This window comes from Gymnogyps californianus, chromosome 5 (genome assembly GCF_018139145.2).
Source record: "Gymnogyps californianus isolate 813 chromosome 5, ASM1813914v2, whole genome shotgun sequence".
NCBI classification, from domain to species: Eukaryota; Metazoa; Chordata; class Aves; order Accipitriformes; family Cathartidae; genus Gymnogyps; species Gymnogyps californianus.
In genome coordinates this window covers 4431684-4455632 of record NC_059475.1, presented here as the reverse complement: position 1 = coordinate 4455632, position 23949 = coordinate 4431684, and the positions used below count along the sequence as shown (strand labels likewise).

The 23949-nt window shown below is 40.6% G+C and overlaps 1 protein-coding gene across 3 annotated transcripts in view; it reads right to left on the bottom strand.

The window, feature by feature from the left end:
• Window positions 1–14345, bottom strand: part of NAV2 (neuron navigator 2) — a 234526-nt gene extending 220181 nt beyond the window's left edge. For all 3 annotated transcript variants that reach the window (XM_050897832.1, XM_050897833.1, XM_050897831.1), the window contains exon 1: window positions 13904–14345. In XM_050897832.1, the coding sequence (XP_050753789.1) occupies window positions 13904–14161 (258 nt within the window). In that variant the 5' untranslated portion in view covers window positions 14162–14345. The remainder of the gene's footprint in view (window positions 1–13903) is intronic.
• Between the last annotated feature and the right edge of the window lie 9604 nt (window positions 14346–23949).

The following is a 23949-nucleotide window of genomic DNA, read 5'->3' as shown; positions in this document are numbered from 1 at the left end:
AGTTTTCATTAGGGAAGACTTGTCCTTTCTGTTGTACCGACGTGACTTTCATGTCCTATACACCAAATACAGCTCTGATGTCAATTGAATAACTACATGGTATCTTCTAACACAAAGGTTTATAAAGGGTAATAGAAATGCTTAAACTTCAGATGCAATATTGAAGGATTTACACATGTCAAAAGAACCTAACAGATATGTTTTGTCCCTAGCTTAATGACTTGGGCTTGAAACTAATAAAGGTCTTCAGAACTGACCATTTGAAACTGCTGTTCCATGAGAAAACTCAGCTCAAGTCATGACTTGAGAGAATAAAAAATTTCCAGAGGAAGAGAAAGCTCCATCGTAAGTGCCTTAAGGAAGCCCTGACTTTGTAAAGTCCATCTTCATCGCACAATATCTCACAGTTCATCCAAAGGCACATTCAGAGCTCTTTGGCACGAGAGGCCCATAGCCCATCGAAAGGCAAGAGAATTTTGGCAGAGGATGAAATACTGTGCCAGCATTTCTGACGCAGTAAGAGTGACTCTATCACACATCTGTTCCTCTGCGAGAAGCTGAATCTGCCTGTGACAAGGTCAATTTTGAGAAGGGTTGGTATTAAAAGATTATGCTCCCTCCATCCTCTCACTGAGGCTCCGCTAATTATTTCAGGGGAGCGAAGGAATTCTTTGATCCTCCAATTCTTCCTTCCCTCACAAGGTGACTCTGGCTGCCGGCACAGCACCCAGAGGAATGGCATGGCACGTCCTAATTCCATAATTGCGGAATTAGCCATTTTCAACCTTGAAATTTAACCCTAAGAAATTGAGTATGCAGTAATCCATGTAATCCAGGCCTCTACACCTGTCCCTCTTTCAACTAATCTCGCCATCCTTCATCATGTCACATCTTGATTTAGAGTCCTATCTGATAAGGTCAGTGTAAGTGGATGCTCAGGAAGTTGCAACAAGTATTTGTCACACGGCAGGACCAATTACTTCCTTTGTGAACTCTGCGAGATACAGAAATATCAACAGAGAGCAAAGCCCTTCCCCAGCGACCCTTAAAAGAGCTCTACAAACGTTCTGGGAAGCAGCAAAGAGATGGAATAAATAAATAAATAAATAAATGTAGTGTAGCCCCGGATAATGCGATCTGCTGGTATTAAGTTTTCTCCTGAAGGAGTTAAGTATATACCAGCTGCTCTACATTAAACCGAGCTGGCATTTTAAATCATGCAAATTAGCTGAGCTACCATCCATTTCAGCCCAGCATTTAACAGCATTGCTATAAATGATGCAAAGTACTGGCCAAACCAAGCCCTGTGATTTCAGCTGCTGTCAGAGAAGAAAGGAGGAGGGAGGGTAACGGCACTGAGTGATGCTGCAGCTATGCACAAGATGGTTTACAAGAGACTCTTTCCACCACAGGTATTGTTCCCATAACCAAAATATACACACACGTATGGAAAGCCCGAGGCTTTTATTTGTTGAAAATCCATTTATATAAGCTGCTAAGAACCACTGCAACATTATCTAAAATTAAATGATTTGCCAGTGGAACACTGAAATTTCAAATCTCTCTTTGCTTAATGCTGCATAATAAACACTGAGTGGATCTGACGGGCAATCGGCTCAGAAATGCTGATACAGCAGCCTACAGGGAGCCAAGGGTGCCATCAGTCCCCACCATAATGTCTCACACCAACGGACGTTTCTCAGACTGTGAAGATAATAGATAAAAATTTGTGTTTGTTCAATGCAAACCCCTTTTCTGCTGAATCTCAGAGAGCTCAGGAGGCAATAAAGAGGACTAAATCTTATCTAGTTCACATTGTTGTGGCCAGGAGATTAAGTTTCAGCACAAATCTGAAACTGCGATAGGAGAGTGAAAGATCTGCTATTAAGTAGTCTAGGAGCTTTGTAGACTGGTTTTTTGATTTCAGGTTCTTTCATATGCCTTTTTTTGCTTTTTTTTTCTTCTTTCTTTTTTTCTCCTTTTTCAAGTCCCTACTGCAGCAAGTAACCTGCTCAACAAGGGGAAGCTGGAATTGGTCCTTGTGTTAAAAAGAAGGTACAGCTGCCTTGCTATCCAACCTGACAAACCAACCCAAACCACCAGTGGGTATGACCCACAGGCATTACATCCCACTGCACAATACTGCATAGGCACCACAAATCACTCCACGTGGTCCAAACCCTACCAGGTAAAAGGCCGAAAGGCTACCCCTCCCAGGCAACTGAAAGGAAAATCTTCATTGCTGCAGCGAGGGAAGTTTGTATCTGACTGCTTGGAAACAGGATCCTAGGCAACCGCTGCTCTTCCCTCTTGAAAAGCAGAAAGTGGTTTTGTTTTGTAAATTAAAGCAAATTCATTAGAATTCCCCTGGCGAGGTTGTGTAGGGATAAATAGGATGCTGCTGCCTCCTCTTTCCAGCTCCACGCTAGAGGACAGGCACCTTTTTGCCAGCTTTCCTTGGCAGTGCTTATTTGGCACAGTACCCTGCAGGATCAGACCCCTGTGTGCTCCAGAGCCCATCCCGGAGGAGTAAGATGTAGCAATGCTGAAAATACTCCTTCCCAAAATAATCTGTCCCAGTTAAGCCACAGACAAGTCTGGAATATGGATGGCCGTCCTGAGAAGCAGACTGACCCATGGTTCTTGAGCAAGAAAAGAGAAACCCATTTCTAAGCTATTGCTTCAAATGGCCAATGCACATTTGATCTTGAAACACACATGACATTTTTAAAATTAGTTTTGAAGACTTAAATATCCGTAAGAGTCTTTGAAATGAAGAATAATTTATAACTGAATCAAATTTGTCTTACCAGACCAATCCATTAATTGTTGTCTCCACCAACTATAATCAAAGCTGCGCACTGATCTTTGTGGATGCAAATGTGTCCTCTACATCTGTTCCAGGTCCTTAACATCTGACACACACATACAGATACTGTTCTCAGATTAAATTTCTCTAAGAAAACATAATTTTTCATCATGCTACATTGGCTTAAGGAGGATTTCTGACTCCAAAAGACACGACATGAATCTTTGATTCTGCTTGATCTTACAATACTTTGCCTGATAGTTGTCTACCTGCCAGAGGAAGCAAAATTTCTAGACCCCTTGTACAAGTTGATTAGAAATTACTTCCTGGTAATTAATGTCATAATCTGAGGAACAGCCAAAATAGATATGATGTGGAAAGATAGCTGTACAGTCTTTTAAAAATACTTGTACAAAACCAGTATTTAGCTTATTGGTACTGAAGTTACCTGTAGTTTCTAACTGTGGACATGGCTCAAGTGGACATGGCTAAAGAAAAAGGAATCCGCTTCTAAATATTTGTTTCAAGATATACAAGTGTAATGAAGTCTCAGTATCCATGTTCACCATAAAATGTCACATAAGCTAGATCAGCAACATGAAATCCCACTAGGGTATTAATTTTGTTCTACCAATGGGCAAGTATATAGAATTAATAGATGGCAGAAAAATACAATATAAAAATAATTTCTGGTCAGCACTTTCAATAAAAGATAAGTGATCCTATCAGGGAGGATTCACCTCATCACGTGAAACAAAAAGGTATTACTACAACAGTCTTCACAACTGAGATTGTCTCTCCGTTGTCCAAGTGGCAGATCCATCAAATGGCTTACAAGGAGGCTGAGACGCCAGCAAATATTACAGATCCTCGCACGTTGTGGCAATGAGACCACCACACTCAAAATCCCCTTAGCTTGAACAACAGCCTCTAAAGAGCTCCACGACAGACATAAAATACATAAAATTACAATTCCAGCCTGTCGTACGCCTCTTCTACTCTCCCAAGAGCAAAGCATCGATGTCCTCAGACAGCCATCCTAGAAGATTTTCTTCCTATACAACTCTGAAAAATGTAGTTGCCTATTAGCAAAAAGGCCTTGTCAGCTTCTACAGCGTTATTACGGAGACGAGGAGGAACATGGAAATGATCGAGGAAGTTAGTTGAGTCCTTCCGTTTGGAGAAAGCATAACCAAATCAACAAGATACCACAGCACTGAGAACAGCTACTTCTGCAGCTGTATAGTAAGTCAGCCTGTCAAGGGTTGTTTTGGGTTTTGGGGGGTTTTTGCTTGGGTTTCGTTTATATATTTAATGAGAAAGCCTGGATGTGTATAACTAGGTAACTTTGTTATCAGGCAGGTGAGACAAACATCTCTGGGTTTCTCCAAGAAGGCTTTACAGCCTAGTCCTCTACGCCTCTGGGACCATCATGTCTAAGAACCCATCCTTCCCCCACCCAACACATGGGAGGAACAGCACATTGAGTACCTCGGCCTCCACTCCTGTGAGCTCCCAGAGCTTGAAGGAAGGACTAATAGTATTTAGAACTCTTATAAATAGGCAGACTTCCACTTTCAAAGAAAACACTGATGAATCCATCAACTTACTGCCCAAGAATTCACGTTTCTCAGACCTGACCATGTTTTCTTGTCAAGCATAGCACTTACTATTGCTACCAAACCGATATCTGCCAATCCCTAGTTCCTTGGTCTTTACAGTCCATATGTTTTCCTTCTTGCTTGTATAAAATAAAGCCTCAACAACTACTATTGGAAAGTAGCTCACAGACTGTCTTTACAGCTGCTAGTTCCTCCAATACAGCCTTACTAATGTCTGCTACCTACAAGCAATTCTGAAGTCTACACTGTAAACATGAACTCACCACTACAGAGTTTTGGATTATACCATGGTGGTCATTACGTAAAGGACAAGACAGAAGAAATGGACCAATATTAGTGAGAGGACAGGTAAAATAAGGAGATTTAGGGACTCTTTCCAACTACGAAAGAGAGGATATGGCAACTTCTAGCCATAGCTGTAGAGAAAAAACCCACACAAGTTGAGAATAGGAAGAGGACTTAAGGAAACATTCAAGACAAGGGACGGACACAGGGTAAAATTTAAGAGGCCATGGGAGTAAACAAGACATTGTCACGATATGATGATATTACAGTCCAAAACTGAACACGCATAGGGGAAAAAGACCTGGTAAAAGTGTATTTTGAAATCCAGAAGTTAGATATTTTTTCCTTTCATGTATTGTTTTCCCACACGTTGCTTCCAATTCTAAAACAACCCAAAAGTAGAATGAAAAATAATCCAAGGATAACACACCTAAAAATACTTTCAAGAGGAAAAAAAGGTGGAATCAGTAAAACTTCAGATCTCAGCCTGTTTTAAAATAAGAAGTGACCTGTTTTCTCAATTATTTATTTTAATAAATGGTTTATTTGTTTTATGTTTTAGCAGTTATTTCCATGCCTATGCTTTGCAAAACTGAAGAAACTGAGACTGTTTCCACAAACTATTTCAGAAAAAACAATTTACAGATAAAATTAGAGGCATATGAGTAAGTGCCAAGTGTTTGACTGAATTCCAGTTCTTGGTGAATGGAAAACCAGCAGCTTCCTGTTACAAAATGTACCAACAGTTCATGTCTAATAATACACATAAAATCTGACCATTTATATACTTCAAATATAGATGTTTCTAAAAATAATATTCAAGCAGAGTATTTTTAGCCAGGTGAACTTCTCAGGAGAATGAGATTCCACAGTTTGCTGCAAGGAAAAAATAAATTAATGGGTTAAATTTTAAGAGCATCACTTGATTTATACCAGAATAAAAGTAGAAAGTTTAGCCCCAAAGCTTAAATAAGCAGAAAGCAAATGGGAAAAAAATGGAAGAACAGAACACACATCGTTCCATTAAAGGCCCAGCTATCACTTTATTCAAAACTGTATCTTCTTAAACAGCACTTATAATATTTATTCTGTGTTGCAAGTTTGTGGAGTTCAAACAAAATAACTATTGATTTAAATCCCTCCTTCATTTCTTCCACTTTGGTAGGAAAAAGGGACTTGTAGGCTAAAAGCATTAAAATACTCTACAAATTAAACAGAGATTTAAATCTAGTGGTGAGATAATCTGGAAACTGAAATTACAGAATAGACAATGTTTCTCAAAGGACTCTTCAAAGGAAATCAAAAATAGCCAAAACCAGCCCTGAATTTCCAAAACCAAGAACTGAATCCACCCTTCCTATCTCAATATACCCTCTGGCTAGGAAAAAAGAGCACAGGTGGTGTTGGTCTTATAATTTTCTTTCTTTTTGGTACTTCTCAGATACTTGAAACTTGGGAAAGGTTCATGTTTTGTTTACCAGACCCCTTCTCTACAATTTGATTTTTTTTTTCTTTTTCTCTTTTTGAGAAGTAAAGCTCAAGTTTAGTGCCAGGAGTTTAAAAAGCAGTATCTGTTGTTCTCCTCTACTAATATCCTTGTACCTCTCTGCATCTCCAGGAGACTCCTTTAGGATAGGTTTCATATTTCATACCACCTGATTTTTGATGAGAGTGTTTTGCAGAAGACTGGAGATGAGGTCCATAAAGCATGCCAGCATGGTTTTCAGCCACTAAGAACACTTCAGCTCAAGTGGCGCCTGTGCTAGGTCTATGATACACACAGATACTTTTGTCTTTCGATTTCCTCACGTTACACTTGCTTTTCAAACTAGAATTACTTTATTCATATTTGAACGTTAACAAAATAGATATATCAGCTAGCAGTTGGATAGGTAGAAAGACTTAATCCTTCTCTGCTGAAGCCAATTTCAGTTCAAACAAGCTTCCAGCAGAGACTGAGTGTCTAACAGAGCTGAAATATAACACATACATCAAGAAAGAGAAGCTCTGTGGAACACACAATGGACAAACAATCTAGGAAAAGTAAGATGCAAAACTGTAAAAGCTGTCAAAGAAATTCACCAGTGCAGCCAGGGAGGCAAAGGCAGGCAGGGAGAGAGAGAGAGCAAAAAAAGAGAAAAACCACAAACAAAAAAACCACCAAAACCACTTCTGGTTAGAGGACAGCTGGACCTAAGTGTCCTGCTTGGGTGCTGCCGTACATCAAGTGTCAGAGCAGAAGGCGATAAAAATTACTTGCTAAAACAGGGACAAAGAAAGTGAGAGTATTCACTTAAAAAATACAATTTTGTGGAGTAAACTAACAGTTTCAAGGACAGAGGGAGAACACATGGACGCCATATGCATAAGCATTTTGAACTGATTAACAAGTAGCAGCAAAGGAGAAAGATAATCTAATAGTCAGGGGACTAGCTAGTAATTTTCTATAGCACTGCAGACTTTATGACCTTGGGTAAGTTTCTTTGTGCCTTAGCCATTCATTTATAGAATAAGAACAATATCCCTACCTCTAAGGAGTGCTCTTAGGTTAAGTATATTAAAATTTGGAAGCCCCTTAGATATAACCTATTAGCACAGATCAGAGAAATAGCATAAATAAATAAATTAACAAACCAGAAGCAGGAAAAAAGGTCATATTAAATGAGTGTTTCAAAAACGCTACCATGGACCGTGACTTCAACAGCAGCATTATTAGCTCAACAATAAATGTCTTTGGAAATCCCATCTTGGGCAATTCGACAGTAAAGGTACTGACCTTAGGAACGAACATTGCACGATGACCAAACACTCTTTTAGTCAAGAGCTGTCACAATTAGACTGAAATCAGAGCAAAACCCATTTTCACTCATTATCCAGTACAATTAAAAACTGAATGGAACTTTGAATCCAAGTGACCCTTTGCATATTCTAAATGAAAACCCAATGATGAAAGAACCTCCTGAGTTCATAGTGCAATCTTACATCTTTTGTTCAAATGCAGGGCATTAAAAAAGGGTAGCTCTTTATATTAAAAGACAGATCACTGAAAACGCCATGTTAATAATGACAATAAAACAACTTCCAAATTGTTTTCTTGTTTTCTACCTGGTAGCATTTCATTTGGAACAACCCCCTAACAATTTAACATTTACCGGTATGTATCTATAAACATATTATCAAAACCATTGTAATCATAAATAGAAGAAGAATTCGGCTACTTAATAGCCTCAGATTACCTACAGTGTGTCAAAAAAAACCCAACAAACAATCTATCAGAAAGCAAGATACAGCAAGGTTTCTTTTGTAGGACTGTACTTAGGTACATAACTATATAAGCAAGCTCATTAATACTAATTTAAAATTATTCTTGTGGTTATATATTTTGATAGCCTGAGGCTATAGTTTTTCTTAGATTTTCCCAGCTCTTCAGTAAAATTTCTCCTTTGTACACATCCTAAACGTGACCTCGTTTGGTTTCTTCTAACATTGCAAAAACCTATCGTTTATGGTTATCAGTATTACTGACCACATTTCTCATCATTTCTTTTATAATTAGCTCAGCATTGGTAGCGAGACTGAATTTTACACCACTGAGGCAGCTCACATAATGGCACTGAAACCAGTCGATGTACATCTGACTTTAAATTGGGTCCAGACAAAGATTTGCTTCATTCCTATCCCTTCTGCAAGATGGTTCTGTAGTAAAACTCTGAAGGCCAATATCAAGCATAAAAACGGCTAACGCATGTGAGAAAGGAAGGCATAATTTCTCTGCGATATGCTTTATTAATCTTCCTCTCTATGAAGCTTCACATTAGCAAGACAGTGATACGGAGGTATAAACAGCTTCTGATAAAGTTAATTAAAATATAGAAAAGTAATTACTAATATCTGAACTATATGGCTTCATTTGGCTTGCTAATGGCATGGGAACAGGGGTAGTGAGGCAGAGAAGGCTAACCAATAGCCAGCAGATTGCAAGTCACATGTGGCTCATCAAACAGTTGACGTGAGCCTAAATTTGAAGCGTGGAAAAATACTGGAGCAACCTATTAAGTAATCAATTTGTGAGCAGCTAGAGTACTTCAAGGCAGCGCACAATGGACTGAAAAACTCCCTGAAATTTGTCAGCAGTGTGCTATTAACCTAGGGATGGCTATCCAATATTTTTTGCAGGGATCTGTAATGGAGTTTCTCTACCAATTCCATTCCATACCATTGTCATTGACTTGGACTACAGAATGGCTAATGAGAAAAAATCGGGGACATTTCTAATCTCGATGAGTATTGCAAATGTTTTTGGAGCACAGCCCAGATCTGGAACACTCCAGACGTAGGTGATCTTCACAAATTGGGAAAGAAGAACTAAATCACTAGAAGAAAAATCTAGTGTAAGACTAGATAACAGGGAGATCTAGAATGCCCCCAGATCTAGAACACGCCCAGATCAACATGATTTTCACAAACTGGGAAAGCAATGTGAAGAAAAATCTAGCTGAGCAAGGTAGTTTTATTGCAGACAATGATATCTATCCAGTTTTGAACTGAATTCTTAAAAGAAGGTCTAGGCAAACTGAAAAGAGTTCAGCAGATAGCACGAAGAGTTGTAAGAGTTCTAGAAATCCTGAGAGAAAAGGTTAAAAGAATTAGGTTTGCCTAGTGTAGAGAAAGAGAAAAGTGAGGGAGAACATGGTAACACCTGGTGAGCATCTGCCTTCCACATCCACCAGGAGAGGCTAACTGCCTAACTTTCAGCAAACGAATATTGCAAAGAAGTTTGCAAAGAAATAACAAGTTGCAACCCCACCCCTCCCTGCCAAACATTAAGGACAGTTATAGGTAATTGCTGAATACACATACTTTAATACCAGGTTAAATAGATGCCTGTGAGCTTGAAGTGTTTTAGCGGAAGGGTCGGACCAATGACTTGGTAAGGTCCCGATGCTTTTAGGACTGCTACAGTTACTTCAGATACAAACAGTAGTTATTTTTTAGTTTCTCCAGAGAATGAAAATCAAGAAGCTAGAGAATACAACATAGCAGCAATAAACACAGTAATTAAATCCGTGATCTCCTTCGGTGGCTTTCACAATAACATGGAAACAGACTGTATTCCTGGAACGGTATCTTCCTTCTTGCATCCTGCATGAACAATTTTACCATGCCCATGGACTTCTAATTGGCAATGACTTCTGTCTTAAATAACTAATGCAAATTTAGTAGCCAAATACATACGACTTTTTCAGAATAACTAACAAATACTGGTTTGTATATGAGAGATCGCTATCTTGCTATCTACTTGATGGAAGTTTCTCTGGTAACAAAGTTAAATATTTCCAAAACAATGCTCTCTAAATATGGGTACAATTTATTGGCGGTGTTTTCAAAATAGAATAAGCACCAGTGCAACAGTAGGATACTGTTGTGCACAACACAGGGAATTTAATATGGAAAAATGAATGGACTGTGTAGATCAGTAACAATAAAATAGGAATGATACTGCCGTGATTCATCGACCTAAGATTTCCGACTAGCATTTACAATGGGCTTGATGCTAAAACCCTCAGACCTTTCTTTGGAAACTGCCTCTGAAATACTCTGAAGAATGCTTTTTATAAATTGCACAGCATTTTAAATAACACATTGCCCTTATATGGCCTTAAGGCACAGAACTTCCAGCTACTATAAAATCCAGCTTACACATGTAAAACCATATCAAGAAGAAGAACAACAACAAAAAAATCAAAATATTGAGAAGTTTTCACTGATACCACATTTCTCAAGTGGGACACCTTGACTTTCAGCAGTTTTTTTAAAAATGAGTACTTTACTGAATACTACCTGCAGTGCCCATGGTCTCTGAAGAATCAGGCTCAAGATAGGTACCATCTGGCACCAAAAAGGCTCCTGAACCTAGCACTGGCGCGCAAGTAGCTTGAAACACGCTAAAACAGCATCAGACCGTGGTCTAGTGTCTTCACACTGTGAGTTCTGGTCTATGCACTAGACACAGCCTCTTCTCCAGTATAATCAGTAAACTAAGTGCAGGGGAAAAGGCATAGAGAAATTCAAAGTGGAAGTCTACATACACCATGATGGGAGAGAAAAATTCATATGCACAAATAGTTAAAGGTATCCCATCTATCTGTATCATCCCTCCCATCATCTCTTTCCCTGTAAGCAGATGTCCTAAACATGAGGTCAAGTTGCTCTCTGTCCTTATTCCGTACAGGCAACTGAATTTTGTATTGTGTAGTGCAAAGAGGACCAACTTCAACAGGATTAAGAGCAACTCCCTAAAATACTCCCAGAACATCCTGTGGCTTGTTGATTATGAGACTCTTCAGAGATACGATAGGAGTTTGAATTCCCTCGTGTTGAAATAGAAACTGAACTCAGATAGCCCACTCTCTGAGCGAATGCTCTGACCGCTAAGGAGTTGTACAAAAGCAATGCTTCTCTGCCACTTGTGTTGAAAGTGGCCTGATATCACCTTGGGTTTTGATAGAAATAGCTTATGCCTCTAACTCCAAGAGAGAGTTTGGGGCTGCAAATTCCAAGTTCAGCCTCAGCAAGGGATACAGCACAAGTTAAATAGATTTCGGTCATTTTTATTCTCTTCGGTTTTTGATCCAAGTGTCACAATCTCTCTTTAATTCCCCCTCCACCCACACAGGAGGGTATTATGTCCTTCCCCGTGGGCTGCAAACTCCATGCAGGGACCGAGATCTACAGAAGATAGGTGCCAAAACATTCAGTATCGGTCCAACTTGTGGATCTAAACTCAAAATGCCACGATAAGAATATAACTTCCCTCCCTCACAGGGGATGCCAGGTGCCTGCACAGTAAAACGGTGAGGGCCACATGGGTGCTTAAGATAAAATATCCAGAGAAGCAAGTGATCACCCTCATAGAACATGTCTATGATTCTTGAGATATTTAGTCCTAGTGCAGTGTTTAAGACTAAACCTTACTAGGCTTATTATCAGAAAGCACTTCTATACCTGAATGTAGCTGAAGGTTTTCCGAGATAAAAATGCTTCAGCTGCTGACATACCGTCTGGCAGCTGTCCATCCATCCTGTTCCTCCTCCCTTGGGAGGGAGGGACAGTAGAAGAAGAAAAGAACAGTGCCCTTGATACAACTGATCTGGAAAAATCTCCATTTAGATATAGACTGATATTTCAAATTACTACCTTGAATGGCAAAGACCTGCATGCTTACGTGGGCAGAGGGATCAAAGTTGGATCAATAAGAGTAACAAAAAAGGACTGTGTTTATTCAAGATAATGGATAGTAAAACAAACCTCACTGGTTCACACCTTAAAAGGTGCTGGTCATCTGCTAAGACTGCTACCCCGATGAGGTTACTGACAATGACAAAGCTTAGGATTTCTCCCGCTGCTGAAGTTATTCAAAACGCAAAATTATCTGAAATTCCTTTGGCCAAAATCACTCCCTGTTTAAATATAACAAGTTAGCATGAAGACCCTTTCGTCATCAGGGTATAAAAAAAAGGGGTTTGTTCCACATCTGTATAAGGGTTAAAAACACCACAGCATTCCCCTTACTGCTGCAAACGGCTACCACTAGCAGGATCTCTCTGATTATAACCTGCTATAAGATGAGAAAATATTTATGAATAACAATCACTTCTGCAGGAATGTAAATTTCTATGCAGAAGCCAAGGCGTGTCTGAGAGAGAGAGAAGCACATAATGAGATTTTGCTGACGTTTCATAATCACAAGGACGGACTCTAGCACAAGGGAAAAAGAGTACTTGTTTCTCTCTTAAGAACAAGATGTGATGCACAGGTCGGTCTGTCTGCTGCCACCACCCTGCCACCAATACTTGTCTGTCTCCTTTTCCTGCTCTCAGTCCCTCAGGAACTGCTACAGTCATATTTGTCTGGCCTCAGCAGCCCGATATGTCACCCTGTCTACCAGCAACGAAAGTGCAGCATATCCTAAAATTCAGGGCACGGGGCCAAACATGACCAATCAGTAGTGACATTTGTCTTAAGAGAATAGGGTTACGAGGCCATAGATTTAAAAATCTAGATGGTAGGGATGACCCATTATTCTTTGAGGAAGGGGAAAAAAAAAACCCAACAGATAAGTATCTGTCATCATTTCCCTATCCCAGTATAATGGTATCACCTTCTACTGGGCTCAGGTAATGGTAGAAGCAGCTTGTAATGTATACGGCTGTTGCCAAAATACCTCACGCTGCTATACAGCAATCTCTATACAACGTTAATCAATTCTGCTCGCTGCAGCAGACCATCTGCTTTGCTCACACCGTAGTACGCTAACACGTACTATCTGCTTACACTGCTGTTGAGCACACTGGGGCATCAGCGTACAAGGCAACCCGAGCCATGCTGAAAACGTTACTATGCTGACAAAAATTAAATGAGCTGAAGAATGTACATTTCTCCTCCCTATACAGGAAGCAGCATATATAAAAATAGGTTAGAAAACTGATACACATTAAAGGGAAATCTAAAAAAGGTGTATTGATAATGTGCTGCATCTATGATGTCATGCACATATAGCATTAAAACAGACAATTCCACTTGAGTATTCATTTCCTACATAATCTATTTAATTTAGCTGCACTGAGAATGACATGCGTATTGTAATTTAACATCAAGCACTGCCTCCCATTCACTCCCCACACAACTACAAATACAAAACGTTCACACGACTAATACTCCAGTACAGTACATGACCAAACACAAAACACGTTCACGACAACCAGCAATCTTTCCCCATCCCAGGCACACAACCCAGCCATTACAATTAGCACCTACAGAAAGAACACAAAGAACACACCCCATAAACAACACCTCTACCATCTCCCTTCCTTAAATCCCCCAAGTTCAAGCAAAGGCAACAGAGAAGGCAACACAGGCAAACAGCACACACAGCACCATCCCTCATCACCCCACCATCAGCTCCACCATGCTGACAAAATTACAGAATCTTCCCTTGGTAACACATGCCACTATGCAGAATATAAAACATCCCACCACTGCAAACAGATGTTATTACACACACACACACCCCCCTTCTCTTGCTACTCTTCACACCACTGCTATCTACCTCAGAAAACCTGCTGCACACATTCAATATAGACATAAATTCTCGCATACAGCTCCCCAACATTTGGTGCCTTCTAACCTGTGTGTCAAATCCATTTTCTAGCGAGCTACTCTTCCTTGGTGGGAGTCCATCTCCTGCGTTTTCTTGTCCATTAGGAGATTTGAGAGGAATCTGGCTGGAATACAATGGCTTCGTCACCTCCACCTTGTTCCCAAACTTCAGGTAACAGGGCTGTGGGATGGTCCTGGCCGTTGGGACATGCAGGATTGGAGCAGCGCTGTGGACGGGTTTAGGTAGTCCCGATTTCATTTTGGAGGCTACCAGGATGGCTGGCATTTTCTCTTTCTGCTTTCCTAACACGTTTCTGTCAGCAGCAGCAACAGCAGAGACAGCAGGCAGGGAGAGAGAAAAGGACACGTTGGGGAAGCTGCTCTACACTAAAGCAGGCTGGTTTACTGCCGGGATCTCCAAAACCAGCTTAGAATTTAAAGCCAACAATAAAACCAACCAAAAAAAAAAAAGAAGAAAGAAAAAACACCAAACACACCACTTTCAGCCTAAAATATCTCCCAGCTTTATGCCAGCCTTCCACCTGTTTCCTCTAATTTTATTTTCAGTTCTTCACCACTGCCCTCCTTCCTATTTCTGCTGTTATTTAACTCGCTCCTTCCTTTCTCTGGCTGACTCCTGTAATTTTCTTCCCTGGAAATGGGAGACTTTCACTCCATTATCTTGTCACTGCATCTCCAAAGTGAGGCAGCCTTTTGGAATAAAAAAAAAAGGAACCTGCTGCTGCATATGCTTCCCCTTCTGTATGCACTAGAGAGCGAGCGAGTGAGCGAGCAAGCAGGATTTCCAGCTTAAGATGTCTTTCTTCAGTCTTAGCCAAGAAGCAGATGTAGCTCAGTGTGTTAATGACTGATGCCCTTGGATACGAGCCTTAGAGAATCAAGCTTCTTAAGCCTTAATAGCTGTGAACAGGACAACGATGCCGGAGCAGAAGGAGAAACGTCCACTGACAGCAATTTTAAATAAAAATATGCCAGTGGCCACAAAATTTCCCGACTCCCCCAGTGCTGATCATGAAAACCTGGAGGAAAAAAAAAAAAAAATAAAAATCATTCAGCTGTCAGACGGAAGGGAAAGCAGCCGCCACCTCATTTTCCCCTCCCGCAGTGGAGCGGGTTCCCGCCCGGCGCTGCTCAGCGCATCCTGCGCCTCTCCCGGGCAGCGGGGGGGGACGGGGACCCAGCCCGGGCGGGAGGCGGCGGCTGCTGCCTCGGCGGCACGGTGCAGGCAGGGCTGCCCCCGGATTGGTCCTGCCTGCTCGAAGCAGGAACAAAAAAAAAAAAAAACCCAACAACAACAACAACAACAAAATTTAAAAATCTCTTTCTCTCTCCGCAGGGGGAGGAGCGGCTTCAACTCCTGCGGCGGGCAGGGAACTCTGCTGCAAAACGGGTCGGCGGGGGCTGCGCCGCCCCGGCGGCTCCGGCGGAGGAGAGATGCTGTAGGGGCTGCACGGAGGGAGTTTTGTACCGGTTTCTTTTTGAAATTAAAAAAAAAAAAAAAAAAAAAAAAAGGCACTTTCAAATAAAAACACCTGGAGATGACTCATTGTTCGTTGCTATTCGGGAAAACTCCCGCTGCCAGCATCAACAGGAATTTGAATAAGCACAGTGAGTAATCCAGCCCTATTATAGCAACACTTGGCACTTTGCTTTTAGGAGTCTTTCTTTCAGTGGCACAGGTTCCTCCTCACGCTGCTCTGCAGATGCCATGATCCGTTACAACCCCCCCGATCCCTCATTCCTGCTAAGCATTACACATTTCAGAGCTGCACACATCCCTCTTTCTGCCCACAGAGCACTGTCCTGGGCAGCAGAGGATTATCGGCATGGAAACTCAAGGCACCAAGAGATGCCTTCGGCCTCGTAAGGGGGTCCTAGCACCAGGACATATAGTGCCACAACGCCTAATTTTCAGGTAGCCTGTAATGACAGCCAAAGGCTTTGAGTTACCACCTAGGCTTCTTACATTATATACAGGGAGGAGAGGGTGCCTCAGAATAATACTCACAAAGCCAAGATGAGACATGGAAGAGAAAGGTGCATTTAAATCACATCCTCATCACAGCCCCAGGTATTGCATTATTTCCCAAGCAGAGGCACTTCCTTCAGCTCCTTATTCTGACCTCACCCATTGCCTGAAGACCGAATCCCTACACCACTGCCTGGGTGGCAGGGACAAGAGCGATCCCAGCAAGCAGATAGAAGCAATGAACCTACTCTTGAAATATTTGAAATACACGCTGGGTGAGTGTCCAACCCATGGAGCTACTCGGGAGGACAGAGGAAGCACAGCCCCACCACCCTGCCCCATCTAGGCTGCGAGGAGTGCTCAGAGAAGGAAGGCAGAAGCACTCTCCGCGACCCATTTCAAGGGGAGCTGGGTCCTGCCTATCTGACACCCTGACTTTTGGGAAAGTTTTAAATGTGCAAACCCCAGGTTTTTACATCTGAGACTCTTTCAGATAGAAAAATGAGGCATTTGTGGGTTGTAGGTGTCTCCAGGATTAGGATAGCATTTTAGGAAATGGAAATCAGATGAGACCTGCATGCTGGATCCTTCTGTGGATGTCATCTTAAATGACTTATCCAGGGTTACATAGTGAGTAAGTAGCAGAACTGGAAATTAAAGTCAGAACTTGTGTTCTACTCATTATAAAGTACTATTCTTCCTCAACATCGCAATGTAAAACGGGCTGTCTCCATTAACATAACGCAGTTTCAGAAGACATTAGCTGTACTATGTGGGTTTTTTTGTTGTTGTTGCTGGTTTGGGTTGGTTTGTTTGCCCTTTTTTTTTTTTTTTTTTGAGATATCTCACATTAACTAGATTATTTAAAACCAAAAGCAAAGCCTGGACACGCTATCACTGCAGTCTGCCACCTCTCTCGCTTAGCACTGCCCCCTGATTGCATAATTTAAGTTCCCACAGTACACATGAAGCTCACGTGTTAACTAGTTTTGGTTGTTGCTGGGAGTTTTCAGCACATCTGCTTTCACATACACCAGCTCTGCAGGCTGCTTTGTATTAACTCGAAGAGGGTAATTTCTGTTGTTGTTTTTATGAGTAACTGCTTTCGCCCTATTCTCTTTATCCACTAATCTCAGATTGGAAACTACACATCTCTGTTCATCCATCTCACTGAGACGGATCTTCTGATGTTTACTCCCCTGTCATAACACCAAGCACAGTGTCAGCTTAAACACAACTATATAGAAAATTTCAAAGCCCAACAACTCGATGAAGAAAGTCAGATTTACCATATGAAAGGACTGGTAGTTATGGGAGCAGAGATGTGTCAAAAGCTCCGATACCATTTCCATTGTTCAGTGCTGAAAACTCAGCCTTGCTGGCTAAAAGAAGGTTCGGCTGAAGTATGAAAAACTTGAAAAAGATCCAAGTCTGAAAACAAGGCTAATTTTAGGTCTGTAATAAAATATAGTAATGTTTAAAAGCTATTAGAAGATCTAATTGACAGCTTTATGTTCTGTTCTTCACTTACACGTTTTATGAGGTTCAGGCCACCAATCCCAGATGCACAGAACTTGCCAGTTTTTGTTGTTCTGTTTTCATTTTGGAAAACTGGCTAGGTTACAGGATACCAAAACAGACACAAAGTTAATTTAAGCAAAAGAAAAGGATTCCTTTCATTGCTCCTTTAACAATTATTGAATTTGATCCTTTGATGATGGTGGACTGAATATTCCACAGCTAGAGGAAACTATTTCTTGGTGTGCAGTCCTGCCTACTGAAGTGAAGATGATGTCTTCTGAATACACTCAGTCTATGCTTTTGACAGTTATTTTGCCAAATCAATAACACGGACCCCTTCTTTACCAAAGCTTAATGTGAGTTCCTGATAACACATTGAAGAGTGGCCTAGAATTACTGTTTCTCTTACGGATTCAGTAAAAAACAGCTATTTAAGAGAAAAGTTTGCATTAATAATCCATTGTCATCTAATACCTGGACGTTTTTATGTTATGCAGATTTTGCTTTATATATCCAAACACTACAGTATAATGCCACTGAAATGCAACATACTGTATCCAGTGGCAGTGCAGCCATAGCATGAGGTCATAAATTGTTAACACATCGCATTACAGGCTATATCTGCAAAGATAGGCAATATCAGTTTTGGTCTATCTTTGGAAGTGACTAGGTTGGTTTTGGGGGTTTTTTTAAATATAATTGATTTTACCTGTTTTTAAGGCTACGATTTTTAAAAGAAACCACTTCTCTTGGATAGTCAATGGGATCTGGGAACCTATCTTCCTCATCTTCTTTGAAAAGCCCAACCAGTTTCCCCTTCCCCTGTTTTGAATCACCCAAATTTCTGTATCTAAGCTATAAGATGAGTAAGTAATATTAAAAAGCAGGCAAATTATCTAAACAAAACGCAAGAGCTTCATTCCTTCCTGCCACAAGTGTCAGATGAGCCACTAACTAGGGGAACATTCCCTTGCAGCTTTAAGTTTGACGAGTATCTCTGCCTGAATAATCACATCCCCCCTTACCTGCCTGTAGTCCAGCGAGCATCCACCCACTCCCCAAATGGGGCAATATGGAGGGAAAAATGCTATAAACAAGCACTTCACTTCCCTGTTAGGGGGGAAAAAAAAAAACCCACCCCCACAAAAAAACCTAGTCACTTGGCTTATGGGACTGATTTTTAAGCTCAGGAGATGCCATTGCTCAGGATTCAAGCTGTGGCTACTTGGTACCATGTAGCATCATCTCAAGTGCCAAGACTCTAGTGTTGAGAACTGGCTTAATATTCTCAAAATTTTACTAAGCAGACTCATGTGAACCAGAGACCTTAACACATCAGTGGAAACTATTTGAATACTCTATAGTTCAAGAGCTTGTAGGCAAGTCAGCACATTGCCCAAAACAAAGCCAGTAAACAGAACAAAAACCAGGGTCGACTGCTCTTGAACAGATGATCTTTATGAATGAGATCAATGTTTCTGGAACAGTAGAACTATTGAAGCTGCCTTCACTGCCCATACACTATCAATTAACAACTGTACAGGGACTCTAGACCCAAGTGGAAAGAAAATGCCTATACGGATTGCATGTGGGTATTGCAAGTAAAATTAAAAGCTTTATGAAATGTAGCGAAGGATCAGAGAATCAGACCTTCCTTTCAACTTGTGGTTAATATCCATCCTCAATGAAGCCAAATGTTACATTAGTGTAAGTGGAAAAACTATGTAGAATTACTATATCAATTAGAACACCTCGTTAACTGGTCTGGTGATTCAGAACTGCTGATGGAACTAAACTCAAGGCTTGAAAACACCTTGATCAATGCTATCCTTGTCTTTTAGGCATTACAGATGTATCCGAAATCTCCCAGAAAATTGTTTTAAGCCGAGGTGAATATTCCTAAAATGTCACCATGTACTGTCAATATCAGAAGGCTTAATCGTTCTTACAAAACCATTCGTGTCAAACTTTACTACTGCCAGGCGGCCAGCTGTCCTATAGACTGTAGGCATATTCAGCCTTGGCACAACTCCATCAGCTTAAGTGAAGTCATGACAGGAATAAATATGGACCTATTTTTGGTACTGCAGGCATTTTGCACATTCACATCCATCTTTTGTCCCTGATCAGAGTATCGAATATGTAAAAGCCTGATCCCCTCTACAGATTCACGTTACCATTTCATGAAAGAACCCATAAAGGCATAAATGGGATCAAGCTCCTAATTTTTTTGTTGTGTTCCCACAAGAGGAATGGTAGAGGTTAGAAAAGAGGAATGTGGGTAGAAGCATTATATAATTTGGCATCCTCTCACCACAGCAATTATAATCTGTACATGTGAGTTCTTTATATAGAGCAGAGAGAAAAGGAGGAAACCTTGGTTCTGTTCCCAGTTCTTTTCACAGAGATCTTGTCTGCATTACACTAATTCTGATCTAAAATCCCTTTTGTAATCCCCTGACACGTTTCTAATTCACACTGGGTTTAATTCCACCTCATTTTATAACAGTGTCATGTTTTAACAAATACACGAGCTAAGTTCCACCTGGACAAAAACACCCATTACACTCATTTTCAGAAGATACATAGAAAGTTTCACTAGCCACACTAGTGATACAGGCAGACACTTTTGCATGGTGACACAAAATGGCACCATTTTAAATGAGCATCTTCTGAACAATGCTCATATTTAATCCTGTTTCTGTACCAAAACACTTCATGGTTTTGTAATGTAAGCATGAACAGTAGGAGCTGGCATCACGACTGCACTGAAATACTTTTCCCACCTCATTCCAGACTGGTTATTTTTTTATTTCATGATGCATTTGTCATTGCACTACATGGCCATTTTACATAAATCTAACTCTGATAGTGCTTCACTCAAAAGCTACATAAGTTTCTATTGTCATAGCAAATGCATTTTGATCAACATCTATGTCTTTGATTTCATTATGTTTCCATCACTTTTGGATCTGTAGCCATATCAGTTTCTCAGAATCTAATAAAATTTGGGCTCAGCTGGCTGGAGACAGACATACTGACAGGGGTTCTGTGATTGGCTTTGAAAAGGTCCATCTCTCTGACTTTGCATGTAAAGTTCATTCCTCAGACTTAAACTCATCAGGAACAGGAGTGAAAGGGATGAGGAATGCAAGAGCTTATTTCAATTAATGCTTTCTGCAGTGTTGTAAGATTTAGATGCATATTGTATGTCTATAGTGTAGTCACAGCAGTGAGCACTGTTTAAAACATATACGCGTGAATAATCTTTACGATCCTAACAGACTAGCTTTGTCATGCCAACCTATAGCTCACCTCGACTTACAGATCTCTTAACATCTGTGACCATAAGAAGAGACATCATCTTTCCACGTGTCGTGGTTTAACACCAGCCAGCAACTAAGCACCACGCAGCCGCTCACTCACTCCTCCTGCTCTCTCCCCCGTGTGATGGGGAAGAGAATCAAAAACAAGTAAAACTCGTGGGTTGAGATAAGAACAGTTTAATAACTGAAATAAAAAATAAAATATAATAATAATAATAATAACAAAAAGGAAGGTAACAAAAAGAGAGTGAAATATAACCCAAGAAAGACAAGTGTTGCACAATGCAGTTGCTCACCACCTGCTGACTGATGCTCAGCCAGTCCCCGAGCAGCGATCTGCCCCTCCCGGCCAACTCCCCCCCAGTTTATATATACTGGACATGTCATCATATGGCATGGAATATCCCTTTGGCCAGTTTGGGTCAGCTGTCCTGGCGGTGTCCCCTCCCAGCTTCTTGTGCCCCTCCAGCCTTCTTGCTGGCTGGGCACGAGAAGCTGAAAAATCCTTGACTTAGTATAAACGCTACTTAGCAACAACTGAAAACATCAGTGTGTTATCAACATTATTCTCCTACTAAATCCAAACCACAACATTATACCAGCTACTAGGAAGAAAATTAACTCTATCCCAGCTGAAACCAGGACACCATGCCACTGACAGCACCTGGAATAAATATTTCCATACCATTTTAGAAAGATCCTTGCAAATCACATCTTCCCAACAGAGATGTGCACCTGGATATTCTTAATCCATTCATGTGTCCTTTGTTTCCACAAGGTTAATAGTACTAGCTCCTATACTATTTTATGCCTGATTTGACATTGCCTACGGCTTCATGTATTTGGAAAAGCAAAGAAAACATCTGTGACTAATGAGAATATCACAGAAGGAAGGTGACGATGATCCAAATACCACAAACTACTCTTGACTTTAAGAACCATCAAGTTAAGATGAAATATGAAGAGGAGGACCTAAAAAAATGCTCTCTTCCCTGTGCTGCTATTCTCGCTACCTTCTCAAGAAGTGGCAGGGAAAAAAAATACACTACTTGCAAGCTAATAATCTCACATCATCAGGTAGTCACCTTCTGTAACCTTGCTGTCCCTTACTGGCACATTTCAAATACACCTGCTCCATCATCTGAAAGAGTTGTCAGAGCCTAAAGGTAGAAACCTTCTGAGAAGCAGATCGGAAGAAAAGGCTATATTTCAAAGCCTTTTTTTCAACTGGATCTGCTTAAGCATTCCAACCCAGCCTCAGCTGCCATCAGTCTCTCCCACATCAGCAGTTCTGAACAAACACAAATTGGCCAGATTATCATTAAGCAACTTCAGCTATTTTGTAAAGAGCAAAGTGTCGCTATTCAAACTAAATGGTGAGAGTCAGATTTTCACCTGCTCTAGTTCAATGTAGTTTCTCTACAGCCAACATAAGAATTCGCCTTCCAAATTTGAAGTATCTATCAAAATCTTCCTTTAGACAACTATTCCAATCCTATCCTCTACTCACATTATCTCCCTTCCCATCAGTACACTTTACCAATCAATTTGTATTAAAAAAATCCTCTTGTATACTGAGCCCACGCAGCAAGTTCATTTGATGATGCACAGTGCAGTTCTGGAGCCATAGAAATAGTGCTTGTGGTGCTCACCAACTGCCAACTAGATATCAGAGAACAACAAATATCGTCCCACACTTGCAGGCTTTGCCAAGTACACTTCACAACCAAAGTCTGCAGGCAGCCGCTCTTCCCTAGAAGCCAAAAAAAGAGAGCGTTCCCACAGGGCAACCATTCAGGAGCGGTTCGCTGCTGGAGGTCACCGCAATGCACCATATAATGTCACAATGATTAATCGCAATGTTACAAACACCAGCTATTTCTGAACGTGTTACCAGAAAAAAAAATAAATAAACCTAGATTGTTCACAATGATATAAAAAGAATCACAGAAAGTGCTTAACACAATGCCCCAATATGAACGTTGCCTACCTCCACAGCTCCTTTAAAGAAAGACTAGCTCTGATTTGACGTTTATGGAAAATAAAAGCACGTCCTTAGAAGCTAACATTTGGGGTACACAAACGGTCCTACTGAAATTCTTAAGCCAAAAATTTCAGCAAAACTTCCTCAGATTTACACAGACATAACTCAAGTCAACCTTCAGCCCAGCAACCATGACCATTCCTGAGAGTCAACATCCAAAAAAACCAATCTGCCACCTTCATCTCCACTGTGACGATCTATCACAAGGCAATTTCATGAGGATTACCCCTTAAACTGTGGAAAAACAACACAAAGTACTGATTCATTTTATATTTAAAAATCACGTGTACATTTGAGGGCGAGGTTTACTTGCACCTGCCAAACATCACGCTCAGTTTTAAACCAGAAAGCTTCAAAGATCACTTCGCAAGGAAATGTACAGGAGACAGTTATTCTTTAATCTCTCTATTAATCTAACACAGAATACTCAAAACTAAAGTGCTGCAGGGCCACCACGCAGCCTGAAGCATGGCAGTATCAAGCTTCCCTTCTCAAATTTCCTTATATTTCCTTTGTTGTCTCATTCTCCCACTAGCAAACTGACAACTAACCCTCCTACTGTTTTAATACTGATTTTTTTCAAGCTTTTGTAATATCCACCACCCAAAAATGACATAAAAAAATAACTGAATGTTGTCCTAATATTTTGTTTCATACCAAAACAAAGGAGGTTCCCAGTGTAATGATTAATGACATGTTTGTTGCTTTAAACAGCTTTGATATTTCAACATTTAATCAGTTTTACTTTTTTAAGGTGACAGGATATTATTCCATCCTAAGGTTTCCTGCCACCCTGAATTTTACCCATGATGCTGTATCAAACTCACACTGTTTAAAGCTACAATATAAAGACCTGAAAGCATTGCATTTACCTTACACACCCCATCACATGATTTTTTAATAATGCTACTCTCAGTGTTTGGAATATTTTGGGAAGGTGTCAGTGTCAAAACACCACACAGCCCTAATATGCTGTATCACCCCCAAGGGAGATCTGGCTGATGTTTGTCATTGGAAAACAAACAAAAACCAGAAGACATAGCACTGAGAGATAATTTTTCTGTACTTCATATTTCCTCTTGCCATTTTAGTAGTAAAATTGTTGTACTATACAACCTTTTTTTTAGATAGATGGAATTCAATTGATGGAATGATTTTCTGCATTCTGAGACACAATCACCTCCTGCATGAGA